The sequence below is a fragment of the Lithobates pipiens genome, unplaced genomic scaffold (genome assembly GCF_037356315.1).
Source record: "Lithobates pipiens isolate NorthernLeopardFrog02 unplaced genomic scaffold, aLitPip1_a1.2 Scaffold_25, whole genome shotgun sequence".
In the NCBI taxonomy this organism is placed as follows: Eukaryota; Metazoa; Chordata; class Amphibia; order Anura; family Ranidae; genus Lithobates; species Lithobates pipiens.
In genome coordinates this window covers 91,355,712-91,382,785 of record NW_027507787.1, presented here as the reverse complement: position 1 = coordinate 91,382,785, position 27,074 = coordinate 91,355,712, and the positions used below count along the sequence as shown (strand labels likewise).

General features: G+C 45.9%; 1 protein-coding gene across 3 annotated transcripts in view; it reads right to left on the bottom strand.

Annotated features, from left to right (window-relative positions):
* Positions 1–11,613: 11,613 nt before the first annotated feature.
* Positions 11,614–27,074, bottom strand: part of LOC143930386 (mitogen-activated protein kinase 8) — a 61,739-nt gene continuing 46,278 nt past the window's right edge. For 2 of the 3 annotated variants that reach the window (XM_077454672.1, XM_077454671.1), the window contains exons 9-12: positions 26,217–26,341; positions 23,610–23,673; positions 20,248–20,325; positions 11,614–16,564 (exon numbers count right to left, since the gene is read on the bottom strand). In XM_077454672.1, coding sequence (XP_077310798.1) covers positions 16,422–16,564; positions 20,248–20,325; positions 23,610–23,673; positions 26,217–26,341 — 410 coding nt within the window. In that variant the 3' untranslated portion in view covers positions 11,614–16,421. Of the gene's footprint in view, positions 16,570–20,247; positions 20,326–23,609; positions 23,674–26,216; positions 26,342–27,074 lie in introns of all 3 variants that reach the window. The other variant, XM_077454673.1, reaches the window with a different exon arrangement.

The following is a 27,074-nucleotide window of genomic DNA, read 5'->3' as shown; positions in this document are numbered from 1 at the left end:
GAGGGAAAGGATTCTGAGGGGAGGTCTAGGGGAAGGAATTCTGAGGGGAAGAGGGGAGGTCTGGGGGAAGGAATTCTGAGGAGGAGAGGGGAGGTCTGGCGGAGGGGATTCTGAGGAGGAGCGGGGAGGTTTGAGGGAAGGGGTGGGGACTCAGGAGAGGGAAGTCTGGGCGACTTCAGGAGAAAGGGAAGTTTTGACGGGTCTGAGGAGGCTAAGGGGGGTCTGAGTAGGAGGGTGAAGTCTGGAGGATGTGAGGCGAGAAGGAGATGGGAGGCCTGAGGAAGAGAAATTAGGCTAAGGGGGTCTGAGGAGGAGAAAGGAGGTCTTGGAAGAAGGTTGGGGGGGGGGGTCTGAGGAGAAGAGATGAAACTAGGGGGTCTGAGGAGGAGAGGGTAGTTTCGGTAGGGGTCTCAGGAGGAGAGGGTAGGTCTGGGGGGGGGGTCTCAGGAGATGAGGGAAGTTCTGGAGGGGGGGTGGGTGTTCGCTCACAGGAGGAGAGGGGAGGCTAAGAGGGTCTGAGAAGGAGAGAGGACGTCTGATGGGTCTAGAAAAAGAAGGTTTAGGGGGGCTGGGGAATACTGGGAAATCTGAGGAAGAGATAGGAGGCTAATGCCACGTACACACGACCGGACTTTTGAGGGACTAGATCCGACCGACTTTCGGCAGAGTTCTGACAGACTTTCCGAATGAATGGACTTGGCCACACACAATCACACCAAAGTCCGACGGATTCGAACGTGATGACGTACGACTGGACTAGAATAAGGACGTTCATAGCCAGTAGCCAATATCTGCCCTCGATTCGGTTTTTGTCTGTCGGACTAGCATACACACGAGCGGATTTCTCGGTAGGAACTGGGTGCGGCGGAGTCCCGGCGGAAAAAATTGAAACACGTTCCATTTCTAAAGTCTGACAGATTTTTGCAAATCAAAAGTCCGCTTCAGCCCACACACGATCGAATGGTCTGCCAGAATCGTTCCGTCGGACCTTTGATGTCGAAAAGTCCGGTCGTGTGTACGCGGCATAAGGGTGTCTGCAGAGAAACGAGATCTGGGGTGGGGGTCTGAGCAGGAGAGAGGAAGTCTGGGGGGGGGGGGGGGGTGTCTGAGGAGAGAAGTCTTAGAGGGGTCTGAGGAGGAAAAGGGAGGTCTGAGGGTTCTAAAGACAGAGGGGCGGTCTGGATGGCGGGGGGTTTAAGGAGGAGAGTGGAGGTCTGAAGAGAATACAGGCAGCTAAGAGGGTCTAAGAAGGATAGAGGAGTTATGGGGGGGGGGGGTCGCAGGAGGAGAGAGGAAATTTGGAGGAGGGGTCTGAGGAGAGAGGAAGTCTGAGGGGTCTAAAGACAGGGGGGCTAAGGAGAGTGGAAGTCTTGGAAAGGTAAGCAGAGGCGTGGGGGAGGGGTGTCTAAGGCCAGTGTTTCTCAACTCCAGTCATCAAGGCAAACTAAGGGCCGGTTCACACTGCGGGCGATGCGAGGCGACACGACTTGCCTCGCAGCGATCTGACAAGTCGCCCCCGTTCTGTACAATGGAACCGTTCTGAGAGGAGCGACTCGGGTCGCTCCGACTCAGAAAAAAGGTTCCTGTACTACTTTGGGGCGACTTGCATTGACTTCTATACAGAAGTCATTTGCAAGTTGCCGCTGAGGTCGCGGCGAGGCAAGTCGGTGTCGCCTCGCATCGCCCGCAGTGTGAACCGGCCCTAACAGGTCATGTTTTCAGGATTTTCCTCAGATGAAACAGCTGTGGTAATTACTAGGGGAGGGGGGTTGTCTAAGGAGGATAGAGAAGTTCAGGGGTCTGAGGGGAAAAATAAATTCTGGAGGGTCTGAAGAGGAAAGGGAAGGTGAGACTAAGGCGGGATCTAGGAAGGCGTGAACAGGTCCGTGGGGCAAGGGGAGGAGAGAGAGGCCTGGGGGTTTGAGGAGGAAAGAGGTCTAGGGATGTGAGGAAATAAAAAACTAAGGGGGTCTAAGGAGAACTATGGGAGGAGGGGTGTGAGGGTCTGAGGTGGCGAGAGGGAATCTGGAGGGATCTGAGGAGCGAATTCTGGGGGGGGGGGGGGGGGAATCTGAGGGGAGGTCTGGGAAGGAGGCTAAGGGGGTCTAGGGAGGAGTGAGGTAGGTGGAGTGGGGGGTCCAATAAAGATAGGAGGAGGCTAAGGGGGTCTAAGGAAGACAGAGGAATTCAGGGGGCAGGTGGAGAGAGATATTCTGAAGGGTCTGGGGAGGAAAGGGGAAGTTTGGGGGGGTCTGATGGGAGTAGGCTAAGGGGGTCTAAGGAGGAAAGAGGTCTGTGGGGGGACATGTGGAAGAAAGAGGTGGTTTGGGGAGGAGAGAAGCCGAGAGGTCCGAGGACAGGGCAAATCTGGGGGTTCTGACAAGGAGAGGGGAGGTCTGAGGAGAGAGACTAAGGGGGGTCTGAGGAGAGAGGAGGTCTAAGGGCATCTGAGAAAGAGAGAAGGCTAAGGGGGTCTGAGGAGGAACAAGTAGGTCTAGGGTGGTTGTCTGAGGAGGTCTAGCGAGTGGGGGTCTGGGGAAGAGAGAGGAGTTCGGGGGAATCTGAAGAGGAGAGCGGAGGTCTGGGAAGAGTAGATCTGCAGGTGGGGGTCTGAGGAAGAGAGAGAAGACAAAGGGTATCTGAGGAGGTGAGAGGATGTCTGGGAGTGTCTTGAGGGGGAGAAAGGGCTGAGGGTATCTGAGGAGGAAAGAATAATTCTGTAAGGGTCTGAGAAGAATAGAGGTCTTTGGGCGGCACAGTGGTGTAGTGGTTAGCACCCTCACCTAGCAGTAAAAAGGGTTCGTAATCCCAACCACGACACTACCTTGCTGGAGTTTGCATCTCCCTGTGCCTGCATGGGTTTCCTGCGGGTACTCCGGTTTCCTCCCACACTCCAAAGACATGCTGGTAGGTTAATTGGCTTGACCATAATTGGCCATAGTATATGAATGGGGACCTCGGATTGTGGGTAGGGACTGATGTGAGTATGCAATGTACAGGGATAGGGACAATTGTAGACACTCACTCTGGGTGGACTGGTGTCTTTATTCAACCTTACCAACTATGTCAAGGGTGTTTGAGGACAAAGGGGGCTTAAGGGTGTCTAAAGAGCAGTGAAGAGGTCTGGAAGGGGGTGCGTGGGTCTGAGGAGGGTAAAGGCTGTCTGGAGGGTCGGCGGAGGAGAGGGGAGGTCTGGGGGTGCGGGGAAGTGAGTCAGAAAGACTAAAAACAATTCCTTTCTTTCAGCTATGGTCTCATCTCTTCCACATCCAACCAGCTACTCTGTATCCACTTTCAAATCAGTAGCCTCCCAGGGGGATCGCAAGAAAGATCTCTCCTATAGACTGCCTCTCTGCTTTTCTTCTTCCTCCACACCAGCGTTATTACTTGGTAGTCCTGATAGGATATTGCTCCACATTCATACAACAATAAATAGAGTATACATAGTGCTCTATGTTTGCAACATTTATTAAAATGCCCCAATTAAAAAACACAAGATATTTAGTTAAAACCAGCTCTGTATAGTCCCTGGGAGGCTACTGATTGAAAAGTGGATATAGAGTAGCTGATCAGATGTGGAAGAGATGAGACTATAGCTGAAAGAAAAGAATTGTTTTTAGTCTGACTCATGTGAGGTGAACGGGTATACCGGCTGGTGAAGGTGTGCACATAATCTGCTGATGACACGATTTGCACAGTGGTGGATAATATGAGTTGAGAAGTCACAATAATTCAACGCAGAAAAGTTTCAGCATATGAACTTTAATTGAACACATTATTATATAGATTTATTTATTTGAATATAATTTGATATCACTGGCTATTTCACAAGATATTTTATAAGTGCAGTGCTATTAATCTAAGATGAAAAATATAAGTTGTATGGTGAGGTGAATTCACTGGAAGTGTACAGAAGCTGTAGCGTACTAATTAGCAATATATGTTATAGTTTATTTATAGCACATAGCACTTTAGGTAGGTGGCGCTAATTTTCTTTTATACACAATCTCTAGCTTATACTCTCATCTACTGAATCTCAAGATCGGTGTAGTGTCCCTTCTGGCCAGGGCACGCTGGCAGGAGATCTGTTCGGATTTAGAAGAGGAAGACTGGGAGAAGGCATGTGCATCTCACCTAGCTGCCTCTCCAGCAGCTAATGAATTCATACAATTATAAATCATACACATTTACAAAAGGCAAATCCACTTTGCACTACAAGTGCAAAGTGCACTTGGAAGCACAGTTGCTGTAAATCTGAGGGGTAGATCTGAAATGATTGGAAGCTCTGCGATTTTATCATCCAATCATGTGCAAGCTAAAATATTTTCCATGCATGTCCCCCTCGGATCTACAGCGATTGCACTTCCAAGTGCACTTTCAGTGGATTTGCGTTTCGTAAATAACTCCCAATGTACCTTACTCCAGTGTGACTACATGCAATGGGATGCCTCCCTACCTCCGCTTGCATACATTGTGGGCAGTTAGGAGCAGATTTTAACCATTGATTATGGTTTACTGTATCCAGGTGACGACTTTATTGTCTAAACTGCGCTAGTCTAGTGCTCACACTGGAGGTGTGTCTTTTGGGCGTATTAGATGAAGCGTTATGGACTCTTGGAACTCTTTTGTATGATTCCTTATTTTTGGCTCAGAAACAGATAACTAAATTAGATGGATGCAGCCCAATCCTCCCTCTATAACAAAATAGCCGTGTGCAGTTAACCAAATATTGCCTTGTCTGAAAGTTTTAGATGAGCATCAGGGTTGCCCGCAAAAAATATAATAAAGTATGGAACGTTTAGCAATGGTAAGATCTGAGGCGCACCAGCGAATATGTGCATGATCTTGTATATAGTGTATATTAGTCCATATGGTTGATTAGTTTCACCTTTTTTGTAAAATGTATTTTTGTGCAGATCAAGGCTATAAGGCTGGGTTCACATTGCAGCGATGCGGGAACGCCGCAAATCCGCTGCGGGTTCCCGCATCGCATACCTCCCGGCGGCAGTTCACACTGCCCTATGCGAACTGCTGGGAGTGTCAGTGAAACGTTAATGACACTCCCAGATCAGTTCGCATATCGCAGTGCAATCTGCAAACTCGGACAGGAATAGGATCGCATGGTGTGAACACCCATGCAATCCGATTCTGCTGCGGACCAAAAAAAGGGTCCTGTGCGAGTTTCACATCCGATTCTCGTCACCGCTGCAATGTGAACCCAGCCTTAATGCTAGTTGTGGTTTATTTTATTTTTTTGTTTCAATGTTTTCACCCGTTCTCCTAACGTATGAGATTGTACACATTCTGGTTTGGAATACTCAAAATTACTTACTTCTGTACTTTTACAATAAAAAGTATTTAAAAAAAAAAAAAAAAAAAAAAAAGTGTGAGTTATTCAAAGAGAAGGGGTATACAAATCATTAGGGGGAAAAAAAGGAAGGGAAATAGAAGGCCAGTCCTGTTCCTGAGCACCCAAATTTGCCAAGTTGAGTCAAGATGGGGGAGTGGCACCAAAGATAGTAATTTTTTATTTTTTTTGTACTCACCGTAAAAATCCTTTTCTCTGTAATTCACCGATTGATGCAGCTTCTTCGCTTTAGACCATTGGGTTGTTATGCCACCTTCAGGAGAAGACTAGGCATTACATGCTAGCATGTGATAATACTAGAACGTTGTAGTTCTGGCCAAGGGGCGGTCGCTTAGGTAACAACCCCTCAGCATGCTACTGCAGCCTCAGTACGTCAATAAGCAGTATAATGTAAATAAAAATATGAAGGGGGGGGGTTGGGGTTCCGTGTCAGGCGGTGAATTACAGAGAAAAGGATTTTGGGCGAGTACAAAAAAAAAATTATTTTATATTCACCGACTGACACAGCTTCTTCTCTTTAGACCAGGGGTGTCCAAACGTTTTTCAAAGAGGGCCAGATTTGATGAAGTGAACATGCACGAGGGCCGACCATTTTGCCTGACATTCTTTGAACCATTGAAAATTCGGTCTAAGTGTGTCCATCCGAGCACTAATACACGGCCCAACAAGAAATCTCTTGCCTTTGTCGCACTCGTTCCTGACACACAGACGAATGCTCTGCACTTTAGGGGGCACCGTTAATTCTTAATGGTACCCCACACATTGGAAAATGTGGGGTGCTTTTGGCACAGTGCAATAATAATAAAAAAAAGCTCGGGAACTTCTTTCCCTGCCTTTTTGCGAGTAGGGAAGTCCATTGAAATTATTGGACTGCTCTACACACAGTACGCAGCCACACAGATGTTGCATTTACGGGCTTAAAACAGGTGGCGAGGAGGCAACATAATGCATCTTTACCGCCATTCAAATGCCTCTGAGAAGAGATCTGTGCATGGATTGCTTTTCAGAGGAGCAGCAGTCCTGGCTAATATCACACACAAGCCCTACAAAAGCAGTTTTGATGGTATAAGAAGAGGGGGGGGGGGGTTCCAGATTAAAAGTAACAGACACATACTTATAGACAGAAACATGTGCGCGCGCGCGCACGCACGCACGCACACACACACACACACACACACACACACACACACACACACACACGTGCTGGGATCCCCTCGGCTTCCACTCTGCGAAGCAGACATGGTAACAGTTTCAGTGGAGGAAAGGTGTAGATCAGCTGGTACTGATCCCACGGAGCCACCAGCGTGTCGGACATGTCTGACCACGGATCTCTTATCCTGGACATGAATCTCGGCACCTTCCATTTGAGATAGGAGGCCAGAAGATCCACATCTGGTGTGCCCCACCACAGGCACAGTAGTCTGAACACCTCCGGATGCAACGCCTATTCTCCTGGGTCCAGCATCCGATGACTTAGATAGTCCACCTGCCAGTTCTCCACACCCGGGACGTAAATAACAGTCAGGGCCGGTACACGTTGCTCTGCCCACCGAAGTATGTGAGCGACCTCCCATGCGGCGGCCGAGCTTCTTGTTCCTCCTTGGTGATTGACATATGCCATAGTAGTGCCGTTATGTGACTGGATCCTGATTGGATGCCCTTATAGTCTCCTTGACCATGTGGAGAGGCATAGCCTGATCACTCTGTTTGAGCAGACTGATCAGAAACTTGGATTCCTCCGTTGACCAGCGGCCCTGAGTCAACTGAACTCCCATCACTCCACCCCAGCCGAATAGGCTGGCATCCGTTGCGATCACGGTCCATTTCAGAGGTAGGAACGACTTCCCGGACTGAAGCACCAGGGCCCTCAGCCACCAGATCAGGGAACCCCTGACTAAATGGCTCACCTGGATCTGTCAATCCAGAGATAACGGCGATCTGTCTCACTTCGTCAAGATCTCCTTCTGCAGGACTCTGGTGTGCAACTGGGCATATGGTACTGCCTTGAAGGAGGCCACCATGATTCCCAGGACTTGCAGGCAGAAGCGACCACTTGCGGGTCATCAGCAGTTTTACTGCGGCTCTGAGAGTCTGCAGCTTGTCTGAAGGGAGAAACACTCTCGCTTCCATGGAGTCCAGCAGCAAGCCTAGGTACTCCAAATGCAGAGTCGGTGCCATCACCGACTTTTTTAGGTACAACAGCCACCAAAATTCTTGCAGGGTCTGCATGGTGATCGCCACATCCTCTTCTAACACTGTGGCGGAAGAAGCTCTCAGGAGATTGTCTAGGTAACCCACATTCACAATCCCACGTTGCCGTAGCAACAATAACACAGGAGCCAATACATTGGTAAAGACTCTGGGGGCTGATACCAAACCAAAAGCGAGAGCCACAAACTGGTAGTGGGCTTCCCCGACTGCAATCGCAGAAACTTTTGATGCCGGAGGCATATGGGTATGTGCAGGTACACATCCCAGATGTCTAAGGACGCCAGGGAGTGAAGAGACTACTGAGTGAACTGATTCCATTCTGAACCTCTGCATTTTCACAAAGTGATTGAGGGCTTTTAGCTCCAAGATTGTAGTTCCCAAGAAGGAAAAGGGTACGTCCAAACAGGTTTGAGTAGAACGCTATTCAACAAGTCCTCTACTGCCCCCAAAAGGGCCTCCCACGGGTATGCTGGAGGGGAAAAATCTGTTTTGCGGCCAAGAGAGGAACTCCATCTTGTAGCCGCAGACCCATTGGTCGGACAGTCGAGAGGACCACCTTGTTCGCAGGCTTGTGGTTCCAGGGACGTTTCTGTCCTTCCGTAGTCTGACTGGGGGCGTTTAGCCAAAGCTCCAGGCGGACGAAAAAGCCATTTGTGAGTGGAAAAAGAGGGCCCTTGCCTATGCCATGGCTCCTTAGCCTTCCTGGCCTGTGGGAGTAGAGTACTCTTACCACCTATGGCATTCTTAATGTCATCCAAAGAGGCGATCGCCAAGGAAGGGAAGATCCATCAGGGCTTTTTTGGATGCCTGGTCGGCAGACCAGCATTCCAACCAAATCAGGCACCTCAGCACCACTGCTGCCACTAAAACCCTGGATAACACAGGGAGGGTATCCAGGGCGCCGCATCACAACCATAAACAAGGAACGAGCCACTGCCTTGGCCTTCCTGTCCATGGGATCCTTAAATGCAGGAGTCCCCTCTACCGGGATAGTGGTTACTTTGTTTAACCTGAATACTGGGGGGGTCCACGACCGGAGAAGAAGGCTCTCCTTAAAGCGGCAACGCACCGCCATGTATTTAGGGACCGAAAGGTCCGTTGCGGGCGACCCAATTCCTTGTAAATTAACTTGTCAAAAAAAAGTCAGATACAGGAACACCTTAGGTGAGTGGCTGGCTTACGGGACCCAAAAGGGACTGCTACATCAGCAGAGGGATCTGCTGGCTCCTGAATCTTCAGGGTATCACGCAAAGCTGTGATAAGTGCTCCAACACACGCACAGACCCCGGACGGGGACTCATTCTCACTGTCTGAACGGTCCTGGTCAGTGTCATCTGAAACGTCAAAGCAGGGGTCACCAGCCTCAACAGGGCCCGAGTCTGCATCAGAGCTCTCCCCATAGGACGGACCCGGAGGGGGGGGGGGGGTGTGGGGGTGCAGGGGCCACTTTTTAGCACCTTGCGTCCACGCACCGCCTCCATCTTGGCAACAAACGAATCGAGGACCACAGACAGAACGTCCAAGGGTACTGCGCATTCCGCAGGCGAACCGCTTGCAATTGCCTGGACTTCGGGGGGGGGGGGGGGGGGGGAAGAAACATCAGTTTCTGAAGCCATGCTGAACCTAGCCTGTCTGCCACCTGAAGGGGACTTAGGACAGTGACAGTCCCACCCTCCTTACTGCTGCTGGCTGAGGGGCTCTTTCCTGAAGGTTTCTGCGCTATCCAGCAAGTAGTGCCTGTGGTCTCTGTTGGCTCCCAGGTGCAGAGGCATCCGCTCTGTGTCAGTGGAAGCTGCTGCTAATGACGCTGAAACCGCTCTGCAATATGCTCAGGCTAAAAGGAAATAGCCACCCTGCATCCAGTAGAAGGACCTAAAACACTGGGAAAATGGGCACCAGAGCACAGGGACACATGCTGCCGCAAGAGAAAGCTGAAAAAATGTGTTCAGGCTTCTAGAAAATGTCTGCCGGCATCCAGTGTAAGGACAAATCACAGGAAAAATGGCCGCCGAAGCACCGGAGAGCATGCTTTCCCTTGCCCACAACTAAGATGACTGCTGATGCTGAAACCATGAGGGACAGAGCTGAACAAATGGTGGTGATCAGTGCTGCAAGGGACACAGGCACCTCCAGGGACATGAGAAACAGGACTCAGGACACAGCCAGCACAACCCCCCCCCCCCCCACAGGTGAGAGACCCCCCGGAGAGCCCCTCTACAGACAGACACACACACACACACACACACAAACACCGCTCAGCAGCCACATGCAGCATCCCCCACGGGGGGGATGCCCAGCTGCTCAGCCACACCGAGGCAGGGAGAGCTGTACTTACCAGTCCTGAAGAGCTGGGAGACATTCCATTACAGACTCACTCTCTGATCAGTATCTGCTGGCCTCGGCACACTGACGCAGACATCAGTAGCCCGGTCATATGTGCGCCCCGGAGCATAAAAGCTCACAGACCACCTCTGGAACTGAGGTTTCATCGTGGCCCACCCAGCGCAGAACTCTGGTCTGCACACGCTCGATGGCCAGGCTGGGGAGACTACAAGGATAAGGGTATCCAGCCTGTCACCCAGCCGGCTGTTGATAGCAGATCACAGGATCTATCATCTTGCACAAAAAGGCAAGCTTCTGCATAAAAAAAAAAAAAAAAAGACAGACTGATGGGCCCGTCAGGGTTCCTAGGTCCTTCTTCACTAGGCAAAATAAAACGGAGGCTGCAGTAGCATGCTGAAGGTTGTTAACTAAGGGACCGCCCCCTGGGCAGAACTAGAAAGTTCTAGTTTTATTATTACATGTTAACATGTAATACCCTAGTCTTCTCCAGAAGGTGGCATAACAACCCAATGGTCTAAAGAGAAGAAGCTGTGTCAGTCGGTGAATTACAGAGAAAAGGTAGAAGCCATAGCTGTCATCTAGAAAAGATACCAGCCAAAAAAAAAAAAAGGTGAAGGGACTACTCTGCAGGTTCAAGGGGGTCAACATACCATGTACAGGCGGCTGCTGGGCAGGCTTGAGGGGAGAGGGTTTATACCAGATCCAGCCTAATGAGAAGGAAAAGGCAGGTGTGGAGAAAGTGTTGTGCTGTAACTCCCTCTGGGAATGACCACAAATTGTTGGTCTTCTGTTTGGGGCTGACAGCCAGCACAAAGATGCAATTTTACTGCACAATGCGTTCACAGGGCAGAACAGGGCCAAGTGTGCCATGGATTTGGTACCATGAGGGATTCTATAAAAATTAAAGCATTATGATAATATTTCCTCTAGGGTAAAAGAAACCGCTAAAATTAGCAAGATTTAAAATGTTGCCTTACCCCTGTTTTGTAAGAAATCAGTGTAAATTCTCTCTCCCCCCGCCGACTATACTGGAGATGTCACACAAACGCACAGCTCTAAATCGCCTTTGTCAATGGCCAGCTCAGAGACCCATAAGTCTCAATTGCTCCCCAGTTGTCAGCAGGGGTCGAACTTGTTTGTACTGTATATAGGCAGGGGATAGATTCAACATTTTAAAACTATTTGATTTGAACCTTTAGTTCTACTTTAAATAAGTGTTACTAAACCCAGGACTATGCATTCACTATATCTGGTCTCCCACAGTACACAGACAACGGAAATGCAATTATTTTAGTAAATATAAACTAATAAATAACTTTTCTCATTAGCAGTATAAAGCAGCCTTGAGACTATTAGTCCGTAGTAAAGCTTGTAGGAGTTCCCATTCTCCCCTGACCCCGTCTGGACAGTGCTGGGTGGCCATGTGCAGCCCGTCTCCTGGCTCTGTAAATATCAGGTATGGTTTAGAGATAGTGGAAGAAGAGGAGGATAAGAGAGACGGGATCAAATAGCCTTTATACAAAATTCAAAGGATTAACCCCTTTAGGTTCCACAGTGAGTATAACATGCATGCTTTACTGCATATACAGCCATATTTACGGTTGTGTGTTCAGTAACACTTTCTTTTCCTACTCACCTATATAAAAAAGGTATATTTAAGGAAAAAAAAAAAAAACACACACACACACACATTGTCCCCAACATTGATCTTTATTACGAGTCAGTGATCATATAAATGGTCGTGCTGCTCGGCACGCTGGCGGGTTTCCTCCGCTGTCACCAGCATTGGTAGCACACACTTGGCTCTCTGCAAGACAAATCTGCACTGCTAACATAAACAGACGAGGAATCAACAAGCAGTGATGTGGTGCGCCTAGACTCAGAAAATGACTAGTAATGTGAATATTGGGCCTCTGCTGCAGGCCAGTCACAGGAAACGTGAGAACTTTCATCCTATGGATAATGGTAGGTGCGACATGAGAGGCCTCGCTGGTGCATTCAATCTCATGATTCCACCAAGTCCTTGACTACTTTTCTGCCCTAACACTAACATTTTACCTTCCCCCAACCCTTCGTAATAACAAATCACTTGCATGACCATACAAAAGATGACCGTCGTTCGACTATCTTCTCTGCTACATGAGTAATAAAAATATATACACTTCTTTCTTCAAAATCAACCTAACCTGAACCTTTTGCTAACAAACATGCTTAGTGAATAAAACAATGCAAACAGCAATCACCATTTGTAAAGTTTAGAAACCCATACCAACCAATCAGAAAATTGACCACAGAAAACTGTAATGTGATTGGATGCGGCTTTGCTTTTTGCACTTTTTTTCCTTAAAAGTACAGGCAAGAAGCCATTTATAAATGTGTCTGGAAGAAAAAGTCTTATCCAAATCAAGCAGCTTATCATTTCTACGCTGGCTACACAGATGAGATTTAATCAAAAGGAAGCCGAAATTCAAGAGTATAAAACTATACACTTGTTATAAAAGTGTTTAAATTTGCTAAACACATTCCAGGTGCATCAACACATAAGGCATGCGTTGTGTTACTGTTCGTTCTCTTTAGAAAGCAGCCACAACCAGAGTAGAAGAGTCTGTGCCCTGTGAGCATCCTGTGAAGTTGGGATCCCTGCTTTCCGTGGGGAAGCAGTAGTCTCTTTGCAGAGGTTTGACTCATCCCCTGTTGAGTCAGAGCTAGAGCCGTCCAATCAGCAGGCAGCATAAGCTTGTTTTTTTGCAGAGACTCATCGAGCATGTTGGACCTCTGTAAAGAGACTACTGCTTCCATACAGAGATGGAGCATGCTTTTCTACAGACTGTTGGCAGAGGACTTTTCCAGACTGTCTGTGGCAGTTTCTAAAGGCAACAAACTGTAAGGTTTTGTTTTGATGCAGCTGGGATGTATTCAGGCAATTTAAACTGGAAAGATTAGGTGGGCTTTAAGCTGCTCAAATGCAGGAACTGGAGCCCCAAAACACATGTGGCAAAATCTGCAAGAGATGTAGTCATCCATTTTCAGCACACAGAAGCCATGTCAGGAACTGCAAGCATGGCCTCTATGGCCCTCTTAGATTGGCATCTACAGTCCCAGTTATTCAATATCCAAGTCATTATCTATTGGCTTTGAGAGTTAAACAGTTAACATACAAGCCATTAATCAGCTAAGATGTAGAATGGCATCTCTGCAAATTGGGTGAAGTGGATGTTTCTAGACACTTTATAAATGGCATTCACCTTAAAAACAACAGGATTGATTAAAAACCAAAATTAGATTAAAAAAAGCTGTTGCCTAAAGCAACTAATCAGGTATCTAATTTCTTTCGTAAACCTGGACTACAAAAAATAAAACAGCAAAAATCTGATTGCTCAAGGAAACACCTCCAGATTCGAAGGAAATGTGTTTCCCAAGCACCTAATACTCAAACCCAAAACATTGATGGGTCCTTCACAATCAATTGGGCCTAGCAGAATTCTGAGCGCCATTTTGTTCTTTTATTAGCGAGTAAAGGGATCATTTAAAAAGATCTTCTTCCCTTAACAAATTAATGTGCACTGATCTACAAAATCTATGAGCAGTCTAAGTAAATACATACTGAAGATTCAAACTTACAAGAACATCTGCCAATTGACTTATGTCCTAACAGCTTTATTCTGAAGTGCACCTGTTTGTTTAGCAGCACACAAGATGCCATGAAAGCAGTCTGAAAGGATAAATAAAAATAAATTTTTTAGTGCATTTTAGAGCATTACACTTTAAGGGTACAAGCCAAATTGCTACAGTGCCACTTAAATACATTCTCAAAGCTCTGCTGAGGCTGGTTGCAGTGATCAACGACCCTCCAAGACTGTTTCTGCTCCTGATCTTCTCAAGCGCTGGGCAAACCACGGGAATGCAGAGAGTGGCACTGATATCAGCAATTGTCTCTTCTTAAATACACTATAAATGAAGGGCACACTATGGAGACTTCCCCTAAGGGAGGAAGGCAATGACACCCTGTATGCATAGTATGCCCTCAGTCATCCAGGTTGAATGATACTGGGTGTCATTAATCCCAAAGACTGAGGACATCGTGTAGTGAAAAGAAATACTGTAAGGGACTAAGAAAAAAGGCCTCCCCATCCACCTTCACAGTATCCAGTTGACTAGAAAACAGGTGCACTTTAAAGAACCATGACGTTTACTTCTAAAACTTGTTACAGTAACTGAGCATAGGACAGAACCATTATCTTCAGTGAAAACAACAATTTAAAATGTTTAGCATGTAGACCCAAGGTATACACACAGTTAAGGTTGTAGAGAAACCTCTTCATCAAAAGCATAGCTTGGCCTGAACACTTCTTGCCTCTCAAGACTACATTTACACACAATAGTGATGGATAGTCTCAGTAACCAATAGGGGAAATGGAAGGGCAGGCTATAGAAATGTAAGCAACCGACTGCCTTCTGGATCTACTTATTGTTTTGAAGTGTGCTTTTCACAGATTAGGATCTCTGCTCATGCCTTTTGCTTTAATAAAAAGCTCAGTTTGAATTATCCACATTAGCAACAGGTTAACTTTAATAAAATGGACCTAAAAAAGCAAAGTTTTTTTTTTTATTACATTGGGGTTCCCTCCTCTATACCAAATTGCCACATTAAAGTGTTCTGGTGAGGGAGACGTCAAGATTCTCCAAGTGAGATCCTGGGATTGATGAGCATACCAAATCTCATGAGAAAACACTATTCTACTTTTCTGGAGTTTCTTCAAGAGGTCTACTAAACTCAAGCATTCCCCTGATCTTGCCAGAAGGGGTTCCTAATCGGAAAAGGCTTAGCTCTTAATGCAAGGCCAACTTTCAAGAAAACAAATATCTATTTAGTTGGAGTGGGCAGGACTCAAACCCACACAGAGAAGAACTCCTTCCACACTTGCTGAAACAGGCTGACTTTGAGCCAAGCTACTGCTGTCACCAGCCAAAGCAAGCATTTAATATATCCAACTAATGGGCAAAGAATGCAGAACCTCTGTCCTTCACCTCTGAGTGCTCATAAATGTGAGTAGCATCTCAGAAAAATTTAAAGCAGTCTGGCTGGTCACAATCATGCAGAGGTATACAGATAGCCATGAAGACCTAGCAAGGATATTAAACACTGCAGCACTCCAGCCAGATAGGGGTAATATTTTAGTGGAGCTCCTCTTTTAAAAGCAAAAATTAACTCTTAGTTTAAATCAGCTACATATATCCCTGATGCATCAAAAACAAAAAGGTCTGCAAAGTCCTACCATTTTTTTCTTTCTTGCAGCAACAGCCAGGGTAAAGCCTGTTATCTGCCAGCATGCTGCAGAAAAGAACCGTTGTTGTCTCTGTGGAAGCAGTGATCTATATGAAGAGGTCTAACACACCTCCCGCTAAGTCAGAGCTAGAGCTCTGCAATCAGCAGGGAGAAGGAGCAGGAGGGGTGTCAGACGTGTGCAGAGACTGCTACATTCCCAAACAGAGGATGGGTCCTTGTCTACAGCAGACTGGCTGCAAAAATCACTTTTCTACTTTGGATGTGACTGCTGTAAAAAAAATATGTAAGCCTTTACACACATTTAGTTTTGATGTGCCTGAAATGTATTTAGCAGATTTCATCCAAAAGTTCAAAACAGCTTAAAAAAAATAATTAATGACAAAAAAAGTTTACATTGCAAATTTTCACACTTTCCAAGACTGGATGCACCAGCACCTCAAAAGTAAAGGTGTCATTATGCAATAAAACGTAGGCAGCAACAGCGCCTCCCTTTGGTTTACTGGCACTACAGGCATATACATGTGTGAGGATAAAATTTGTACAGTAATAAAAAAAAAAAAAAAAAAAAAAAAAAAAAGCACTTAAAATTTTAAATAATTAAAATATGGAACAGATCTGTAAAATAATTCAAAGAAGATCAAAGAAATAAAATATGAGCAGCACCAGCGGAGAAACGGAAAAAACAAAACAAAACATAAAATCGAATGCAAAGTAAAAATTTCAAGACAATCAGGACCAAAGTGACCTTTTCTCTTTGTTGGAGCACTAAGCTCCTCCCATCAACCCTGCCCCACCCCCCACCCTCCCTCACACAATGGAAATAAAAATACAATACATATTTTATGGCAGCTTTCCAAACCCTCCAGCACTTAAGTGTTCAAATTACAGCACAAAAAAATAAAAAAATAAAATAAAAATGAACCTACACCTCTTAAACTTAGTCCTGGCAGGGAGTGCGTTGTGGATTCTCTCCAGCGCGTACAGGTGTCTTAAGCCAACTTTTTTTTTCCCCTAGGCCTTGACCCCCCCCACCCACCCACCACAACTGTAGGGCGATCAGGAAGGTTTTCTTGCAGCTAAGGGGTTAATAATATGTACTCTTTCAATAATACAAGTGGCATCTTCCTGCCGCCATCTTGTGCTACACAACCCCTCTGCACTTCCACCCTCCCTGCCATCTGTGTGTATCCCTCATCCCTCCCCGCCATTGAATCATCGACAGCAGCCCAGTGCTCCTGCAGAGGTTTCCAGGCTGCTGTCTGTGTCCGAGGGCAGCGTTGGATCGGTGGACATGGAGGAAGCGTCAGCTGATGAAGAGGAGGTTTGAGGCTGGGAGCCGTCAGTCACTGCTGCACCTGTGCTATGAGAAAGCAGAGAGAGGGCTTAGCTGCAGTAACAGTTCACTGAAACATGGAATCCATCTCAGAAGGCCTTTACCCACTATGAACACTTTTATAAAGAAAATTAAGGCCTAACTGAAATTTTAGTTTAAAAAAAAGGCTAAATACATTCCATGTGCATCAAGACAAAAAGGTGAAAAGTGCTACAGTTCCTTTGACTTTGCCCCTTAGCCTTTGCAGAGAGACCACTGCTTCCATAAAAAAAGAGTGAGCATTCTATGCAGCATTTTCGAAAGAAAATAAAATGCAAGCCTAGTTAATGCAGTTCACTTGAATGTATACTTTGGATTGCACCTTCCCACTAAATATGTAGTAAGGGATGTCTTACTTTTGTTAAAATACTTACAATTCCATACCCTCTCCACCTCTCTCTGACACTTCTTGAAGGATGGTGCAGTCTTGCATCTGAGTTTTTATAAGCCCATTGTGTAACACTTATGTTTTCTGCACTGCGATTTAGAGATATCTTTACGTACTGGAAAACAATTTATTTTGCTCTCTACAACCTTGTATTTCTTCATGCATCTGGAGAAAATTTTATGCCATATCTTACAATGTTGGCTTCTGAAATATTCAATAAAAAGTATTGGAGGCTTTGCACACCTTTTTATTTTGATGCACCAAAATGTGTTTAACCAATTTAAACTAATAGTTAATCTGGGCTTTAAAATTCATCATAGCAATGGATAAAGCCACGTACACACGATAAAACAATCCGGTGGAAAAGTTTGGCAGACAATCCGCCCGCGTGTAGGCTCCGGCTGACTTTTTTTTACCCAAAAGTCCGGCGGACTAAGATTGTAGTTTTGCACATCAATCTGTCCGCCGGACTCACATTTTGGCAGACAATACGGCCGCGTGTGTTAGTCCGCCGTACTTTTGAAATGAACAGACTTTTCCCGCCTGGAAGAAAGTCCGCTTATTTTGAGCGCGGCTCCAGGTAGGCGGGACCAGCGAATGAAGTGCTGCTGGCCCCGTCACCTGGTATGGGCTTAAAGGGGAATCCCTACGCTGAGTGGGTCCCCCCAGGTCCATATAAGATGCTCATCAGAGCTTGCTACCCGGCCAGCCAGGAAAGGGGATGGGGACGAGCAAGCGCCCCCCACCCTCCTGAGCCGTACCAGGCCACGTGCCCTCAACATGGGGGGGTGCCTTAGGGAAGGGGGGGCCGCGCGGCCCCCCCACCCCAAACCACCTTGTCCCCATGTTGATGAGGACAAGGGCCTCTTCCTGACAACCCTGGCCGTTGGTTGTCGGGGTCTGCGGGTGGGGGGCTTATTGTAATTTGTGAGCCCCTTTAATAAGAGGGCCCCCGGATCCCGGCGCCCCACCCTATGTGCATGAGTATGGGGTACAATGTACCCCTACCCATTCACCTGTGAAAAAAATGTAAAAAAAACAAAAAACAAACAAACAAGGGTTAAAATAGTTTATTGCACAGCTCCGGGGTCTTCTTCCGTCTTTGGGAGTCTTCTCGCCGGACTCCTCCGCTATCTTCTGTTAGCTCTTTTACTAGCGGAGGAGAACGGCTTTCTTCTTCGCCGCCGCCCTCTTCTTCCAACTTCGGGGGTCTTGTCCCCCTCTTCGGTTCTTCTTGCCGGGCCACCGTGCCTTCTTTTAGCTCTTTTACAAGCGGTGGCCCGGTCTTCTGTCGCCGCCGTCTTCTGGCCTTCTGTTCTTCTCTTCTTGAGCTGTTGCCTCGTCGCTGTCTCTGGTCACAATAGCAGGGACGCGGCATGCGGCAACTTATATAGGGACATCGCCGGATGATGTCCCCCGCCCATTATGATGTCACAATCCCAGAGGATGCTGGGACTGTGACATCATAATGGGCGTGGACATCATCCGACGATGTCCCTATATAAGTCGCCGCACGCCGCGTCTCTGCCATTGTGACCAGAGACAGCGACGAGGCAACAGCTCAAGAAGAGAAGAACAGAAGGCCAGAAGACGGCGGCGACAGAAGACCGGGCCACCGCTTGTAAAAGAGCTAGAAGGCGGTGCGGTGGCCCGGGAAGAAGAACCGAAGAGGGGGACAAGACCCCCGAAGTTGGAAGAATAGGGCGGCGGCGAAGAAGAAAGCCGGGCTCCTCCGCTAGTAAAAGAGCTAACAGAATATAGCGGAGGAGTCCGGCGAGAAGACTCCCAAAGATGGAAGAAGATCCCGGAGCTGTGCAATAAACTATTTTAACCCTTGTGTGTTTGTTTTGTTTTTTTTTTACATTTTTTTTCACAGGTGAATGGGTAGGGGTACATTGTACCCCATACTCATGCACATAGGGTGGGGGGCCGGGATCCGGGGGCCCCCTTATTAAAGGGGGCTCACGGATTCCGATAAGCCCCCCGCCCGCAGACCCCGACAACCAATGGCCAGGGTTGACGGGAAGAGGCCCTTGTCCTCATCAACATGGGGACAAGGTGCTTTAGGGTGGGGGCGGCCGCACGGCCCCCCTTCCCTAAGGCACCCCCCATGTTGAGGGCAGGCGGCTTGGTACGGCTCAGGAGGGGGCGGGGGCGCTCGCTCGTCCCCACCCCCTTTCCTGGACGGCCGGGTAGCGTGCTCGGATAAGGGTCTTATATGGACCTGGGGGGACCCCCACGCCGTTTTTTTGCTGTAGGGATTCCCCTTTAACTCCATACCAGGTGAAGGGGCCAGCGACGTCTCCGTCGCTGGTACCGGCTACCTGGAGCCACGCTCAAAATGAGTGGACTTTCCTCTGTGTGTGTGGGCGAGTCTGTTCATTTCAAAAGTACGACGGATAGTCCGACGGACTTAGTCCGCCGCAAAATATGAAAATCGGATGAAAAATTTAGTTAGACAATCTGTCGATTTCCAGATAGTTAGTACAGTGCTTTCGACAGCCAATTCCAGTTTTTCGTCAGACAAAAGCTGGATGTGCAAACTATAACATTTTTGTCGTACATGAACTCAATGTCCGATTTCTGTATAAAAACAAAAAAACACGCAAGTGGTGGATTACACATGCTCAGAAACGAAAGAATACATACAAAACTAGTCAACAAAGTTGTATTCTGTCATACGAATTTTCGTATGCGAGTAACCGATTCACTTTTGGCATAAGACTAGCATGCAACACAAAACAGACGTTCGGTCGTCCGAAAATCTAAGCGTGTGTACGAGGCTTTAGATCCCAGTCTAAGAGGCTCGGCCGATGCTGTGTCAGGACACAAGCACATAAATGAAAAGGCATTTGCAGGTGCCTTTAAAAGTACAGTAGTACATTGGATTATGAGCAAAGCACTGTTATATCAAAGCGAGTTTCCCCATAGGAATCAATGGAAACTCAGATAATTTCTTCCAGTGTCACTGCTAGTGTATGCAGTACCGCATGTGGCCAGAGGTGGTGGTGGGGGGGGGGGGGGGGGGCTAGAGAGGCCCTGAGACAGAGTGTTTCCGATTGTCGCAGAGCGTCGCCGGCATCTCTAACCACATGTGGTACTGCACACCACAGAAGTTTGAATCTTGCGAGGCAACACTCGCAAATCATGTCACTATATAAAAAAAAATTAAAACACAGCTCGGATTGCAAAATGCTCGTAAACCGCAATCCGAGGTTTTCCTGTATTACTAGTTAAGCTATTATTTAGGACCTGGTCACTGTGCAAATGATACCAACCTAAAGGGGGTGGCTGCCCACGAATCACACCATTCCGAGCTCTTTCTTCCCAATCAAGGACTTCTTTGTATATCAACTCTGTAAAACATCACAACACGACTGTTATCAGAGCTCTTTAGAACTTGTCTCCCTAGTTTTTAACCACTTAAGCGCCAGAAGATTTTACCCCCTTCAAGATCAGGCCATCTTTGCTATTTTGCACTGCGCTGGTTTAACTGGTATTTGCGCAGTCATGCAACACTGTACCCAAACAAAATTTATATAGCTTTTCACACAGAAATAGAGATTTGTTTGGTGATATTTGAGCAATACTTATTTTTTGCAATATAAACAAAAACGACCCAAAATATTGAAAAAAATTAAAATTATATTTTCTAATTTCTGAAATAAAAAAAAAATGAATCAAAATTCTTATAGATTTTAGCCAAAAAGTATTCTGTTACATGTATTTAGTAAAAAATAAAAAAAATAAAAAGCCCAATAAGTGTATATCGATTGACTTCCATCAAAGCTATAGTGTCTACAAACTATGGTATAGATACCAGAATAATTTTTTTCATACTAGTAATGGCGGTGATCAGTGACTTATAGTGGGACTGCGATAGCCTGGCAGGCAATCTGACAATAACTGATGTGGGGGGGAACCGATCGATGTGCTTTTTTTTTTACTCCCATTCTCTGTATTAAGGCAAAAAACCTTCTGTGTCCAGGAACACCCCTTATACTTACCTAAGCCCAATCTCGATCCAGCACTGTGCACCACAGCAGCATTGCTAAGCTCTCTTTCGTCACTGGCTCAGAGGCAGCAGCTGTCAATCACAGCCAGTGAGGAGGAGGGTAGGCTGAGACGCACTGTGTGTGTGTGTGCCAATGGACACACACACAGAGGACATACCGGTGTGAGAAAGTGGAAAAGTGACGCAGGATCAGTCGTTATTCTATTACAGTTAGGTTATTATTCCACCTTCAGGAGAAACTGGAGACTAGCAAACAAAAAAGCTGTTGGCCAGTCAGGTATTCCCCTCCCAACTCCCAGCATGTCTCAGTTGTGTGAGTGGAAAAGCAGTCTTTGGGAGTGGATCACAAAAACAGAGGGGTGTCCCTTAACCACTTCCCGCACGGCCTATAGCAGAATAACGAGCCAGTCTGACGCACTGCAACTCCGATCTAGGCAAAAAGCCTCAGGAGACCGTTTACACCATGATCAGCTGTGATTTGGACGCAGCTGATCACAAGGTAAACAGGAAATGGCGTTGCGTCTAATAGACACGAGTAGAGGAGAGCTGATCGGCTTCTCTCCTGGAGAGGGGGATGTCTATGCCCACAAATGATGCCAATCAGTGCCAACTTATCACTGATGCCTGCCAGTGCCCGCTTATCACTGATGCCTGCCAGTGCCTATCAGTGGCCCCCCCATCAGTGCCCATCAATACCCCTCATCAGTGCCCATCAGTAGCACCTATCAATACCCAATCAGTGCTGTATATTAGTGTCCATCAGTGCCACTTGATCAGTGAAGGAGAAAACTTACTTATTTACATATATTTGGGGTGTGATGGACAGACTCCCTGACTTTTATTCTGTATCTTGCTATGCTGGTTTTCTTAAAGGCCTTTTAATGTCAATGTTCTTTTGTTTTTGCGCATCAAGGCCTTCGGGTAAGACCGTGTAGGTTAAGCATTTTAATAAATTAATTATTTTATAAAAAAAACAAAAAAAAAACATTTTTTTGGTCAAAATTGTTGGTCTTATTTTTTTTTTTGCAAAAAATAACCCCAGAGATGATCAAATACCACCAAATAAAGCTCTATTTGTGGGGGCGAAAAAAAAAAATGCTAAAAAATAAATGAAATAAATTGTGTTTGGTTACAGTGTAACACAGGGGTTGACAAATTTGCTTGGAATCTAGGAGCCAGCTTAAAAAGTTAGGAGCCAGGTCCATGACGACGATCCGGACCTGTCCCTGGCCTGACATGGAGACGAGTGAGGGGAAGATAGCAGCGCCGTCGCAGCCCCCCCCACCCCCCCCCCCCCCCGTCTCCAAGTCATTGCCCATAGCTCTTAGAGGGACATTTTTTATTTTTTTTTTTCAAATGACAATTTTTTTTTAAATTGCATTTTAGTGTAAATATGAGATCCGAGGTCTCTCTGACCCCAGATCTCATATTTAAGAGGACCTGTCATGCTTTTTCTATTACAAGGGATTTTTACATTCCTTGTAATAAGAATAAAAGTGACACAACATTTTTTTTAAAAGAACAGTGGAAAAAAATAAAAGTTAAAATAAAGCAGAAAAAATAATAATTTTTAAACGCGCCCTGTCCTGCCCGCATATAAAATCGGTGTTCGAACCACACATAGGAGGTAGCGCCGTGATCGGTAGAGCGAGAGCAATAATTCTACCCCAGACCTCCTCTGTAACTCAAAACGTGCAACCTGTAGAATTTTTTTAAACGTCGCCTATGCAGATTTTAAAGGGTAAAAGTTTGTTGCCATTCCATGAGCGGGTGCAATTTTGAAGCGTGACATGTTGGGTATCAATTTACTCGGCGTAACATTATCTTTCACAATATAAAAAATAATTGGGCTAACTTTACTGTTGTCTTATTTTTTTATTAACTAAATTATTTTTCCCAACAAAAGTGCGCTTGTAAGTCCGCTGCACAAATACAGTGTGACAGACAGTATTGCAACAACCACCATTTTATTCTCTAGGGTGTTAGAATAAAAAATATATATAATGTTTAGGGGGTTCTAAATAAAGGCAAGAAGAGGCAGGTAATATAATACAGGCAGAGGAATCTTCATTAACATTGCTGGTTTGTCATACCAACGGCGACCACAAGAGGGCGCCAGATTCCATAAGGAATCATAGGACCGCAGAAGGCCTCAAAGCCGCGGCCTAAATTTTCGGCCGCCGGCGGAACGGCCCGACGCGATCACGCTGGGGGGGGTCCACAGACACAGGATACCCCCAGCTGTGCTGCCCCAGGCGCGAGGTCGCTATTTCTAGTCGCCAATGCGACCTGGCGACCGGGTTTTGTCGAGCCCTGGTGTAACATGACCTCACAATTGTCATTTAAAAAGCAACAGCGCTGAAAATTGGCTTGGGCAGGAAGGGGGGGGGGGGGGTGGGTTGTGCCTAGCATGGAAGTGGTTAATGAACTGCAAAAATCAAATTTTACTGTAAATGCAAGAAATCCTGTTTTATCTATACAGATGTTAAAATACCGGCCAAGATGCTGACTTGTAGGCCTAATTCTGTGATCCTTTTACTCCAAGGGTTTACAGAAATGTATAAACAAAAATAAAAATAAAAAAGGAGGACTCCTAGTTACACTTAAGACTGTTAAACATAATACCTTTCCATTCCTCTATTGTGTGTTCTCGCTCATCCAGCTGCTTGTCTGGAATCTTTGGAGGTGGCTGGAGAAAAGACAACACAAATGAAAACATATAAAACAAAAGTACCCTAGTTAACAAGCTACAAATATAGAAGGCACAACTATACGTATTCATGCCTCAAATGCAGTAAAATACATTCTTTGACCATGGACCATTAAAGCTAGAGTTTAGGTATGAATTTTATTGCATGGTCCTGCTTAAACCAAAGTATGTATGTATGTATGTGTCATACTTGGAACAATCTCTGTGGATGCTGAAAATCACTGTGGCAAAAAGAGACAAGTCCAACCCATGTGTGTGATTATATGTCAGTATTACATTGTATATACCTGTATGATGTGGTCATTCAGGTGCTTATCGAATAGTTTCTGGAAACCAATCGATGCCCCCCGCTGAGACCACTGGCTGTGGAAGCAAATTTCACATCCTTGCCGCTCTTACAGTAAAGAACTCTCTACGTAGTTTAAGGTTAAACCTCTTTTCTTCTAATTTTAAAGCGTGGGCATGTGTCTTGTTAAACTCCCTTCTGCGAATTCTAGATTCCCCCAGAGGTCCTCCCACCAGTGTATAGACTGCATTCATATTTTTGCCACCCAAATTAATTTATTTAAAATTTGCCATGTAGTTGCCCACCCCATTAATTTGTGCAGATCTTCTTGCAAGGTTTCCACATCCTGCGCAGAAGAAGTTATTGCCCTGCTTAGCTCAGTATCCTCTGCAAATACAGGGATTTAACTGCTCACCACCCCATCCTCCAGGTTGTTTATGAACAAATTAAATAGGATTGGTCCCAGCACAGAACCCTGGGGGACCCACTACCCACCCCTGACCATTCTGAGTACTCCCCATTTATCACTACCCTCTGAACTTGCCCTTGTAGCCAGTTTTCAATCCATGTACTCACCCTATGGTCCATGCCAACGGACCTTATTTTGTACAGTAAACAATTATGGGGAACTGTGTCAAATGCTTTAGCAAAATCCAGATGCACCACGTTCAAGGGCCTTCCTATATCTAGATGGCAACTCACCTCCTCATAGAAGGTTAATAAATAGATTGGTTTGGAAAGAACAATTCTTCATGAATACATGCTGATTACTGCTGATAACGTTCTCAATACTAAAATCTTGTAAAAGGTCCCTTATCCCATCCAAGAGTTTACATACTATTGATATAAGGCTAACTGGTCTGTAATTCCCAGGGATGTATTTTGGGCCCTTTTTAAATATTGGGGCTACATTGGCTTTCCTCCAATCAGCTGGTACCATTCCAGTTAGTAGACTGTCAGTAAAATTTAGGAACAATGGTCTGGCAATTACTTGACTGAGTTCCCCAAGTACCCTAGGGTGCAAGCCATCTGATCCTGGTGAATTAGTAATGAATGATTAATGTTAAGTTTCCCAAGTTTAATTTTAATTCTGTCCTCTGTTAACCATGGAGGTGCTTCCTGTGATGCATCATGAGAATAAACACTGCAGTTTTGGTTACTGAAGCCCCCCGAATCGCTCGTAAAGACTGAGGAGAAGAATAAATTCAATACCTTTGCCATCTCCCCATCTTTTGTAACCAGATGTCCTTCCTAATTCTTTTTTGCTATCTTCCGCTATGTGTCTTTCATGTTCCATTTTAGCCATCATTGCACCCTTACATTTCTTCTTCCGAGTCTAGTGCTGAGAGGCTGCCCTTTTGCACTGGGGGTTGCTTGCTCCAGGCTGGCACCATTCTCAGAACCTTTGCATATTTTTTCAATGAACACAAGGATTCTCTGAACGAGGTGGGTATCATAATGTCACTCCCCCGACACTATCATCTCATTTAAAGAAGTAGATGCTGCTGTCTCTGAAAAAATGGCTCAACAAAGATGGCTCCATCCTTCTAGAAATAAATGTACATCAAGGTACAAACATGCTATACTTTCCTCATCTGCGCAATGGTTTTGCACATAGCAGCCGAATTCTCCTCACCTGGGTTTCCTGCTGGAGCTCTTGGCTCCTCCTCTCCACCAAGTGGCCACCATAGCAAGCCACCTGCTAGGGGGGGCACTCGTGCAGGCTTGGAGTGCCCATAGATGTACAGAAATATAGATCGCCCCTGACCCCGGCTCCCTTGTCACGGGCTGCGATTAAAAGCAGCAGGTGCCATTAGCTCCCGCTGCGGCCTCTGAGCCAATGAGGAAGATAACGGAGAAAGCCTCTTCCCTCATGCACGGCACTGGATAGAGATGTGGATCTGGCAAGTATAAGATGGGGCTGGGCCATGCATGGTCCCTAACAGGCGGAAGGAACAGGTGTCCCCATCCAGCCCTGCCGCTGGCAGCTTGTCAAACTGAGAGTCTGACATCCCCATAATGCAAGAAATCTGTGTTTTGAGAAGCCCAGGTAAGGCGAGTATATGGAAGTGAGGTGTGGGCGGAGGGGTGGGGAGTGCCCTTTGAGATATTGTTGTGTTGTACTGCATAGGCAAGTCAACAGGGTCTCAAATGTTCTGTTGTCAGGTCGACTTGTTCATGGTCACTTTAGGATTGCTTTAAAGAACTTGGTGGCAAAATAAAAGGAAACACTTACTGCTTCAGCCTCTAAAGCATCGTACCAAACATTGATATAAGGGTGCTGCAAAGCTTCGTCAACGGAAATCCTCTTGGAAGCATCTATAACCAACATCTTTGAGAGCAGATCTCTGGCTTGGCTGGCTGCAAGATGTAAAAACAGGGCTAATGTAGTCTGATCGATCACCGACATATCATTTACAAGGTAAAAATAAAACAAAGACGTTTAAAATCTTGTTTTTCCATATCAGTACTACACCACTATTATGTAAGGAAAGATTAATTTTCAACAGAAGAGGGCAACAGGCCCCGTTACCAGTTCACTATAGTGTTGTGCGAGTTAAATCTACAGCTGACGATGCCTAACAGCGCCCACCAGACATGGATACCATAGATGTAATTCTATCATTAGGAGTGCGGGCCCCTTTGCCAAGTGTAGATGTCCTTCTTTCGGCAAGCAGCCAGACCCTAAAATACTTTTATTATATATATATATATATATATATATATATATATATATATATATATATATATATATATATATATATATATATATATATATATATATATATATATTAGTGTGGCTCCATTCGTTTTTTTTCCCCCACACTTCTTACTTTTTTCACCTGGTGATTCTCTCAGTAAAACACTACCTGTCCTAGAGTGAAAATGCTAAAAATGTTTGCTTTTTTCCCCCAAATAAATAGCTGAAAAGTGGGACGTACATTTATATTCAGCCCCCAAGACCACCTTCCGCTGCAATTAGAGCTGCAAGTCTTTTTGGTGATGTCTCTACCAGCTTTGTACATCTAGACTGAAATTTTTGGCAATTCTTATTTGCAGAATAGCTCAAGTCAAAGTCTTGCCACAGATTCTC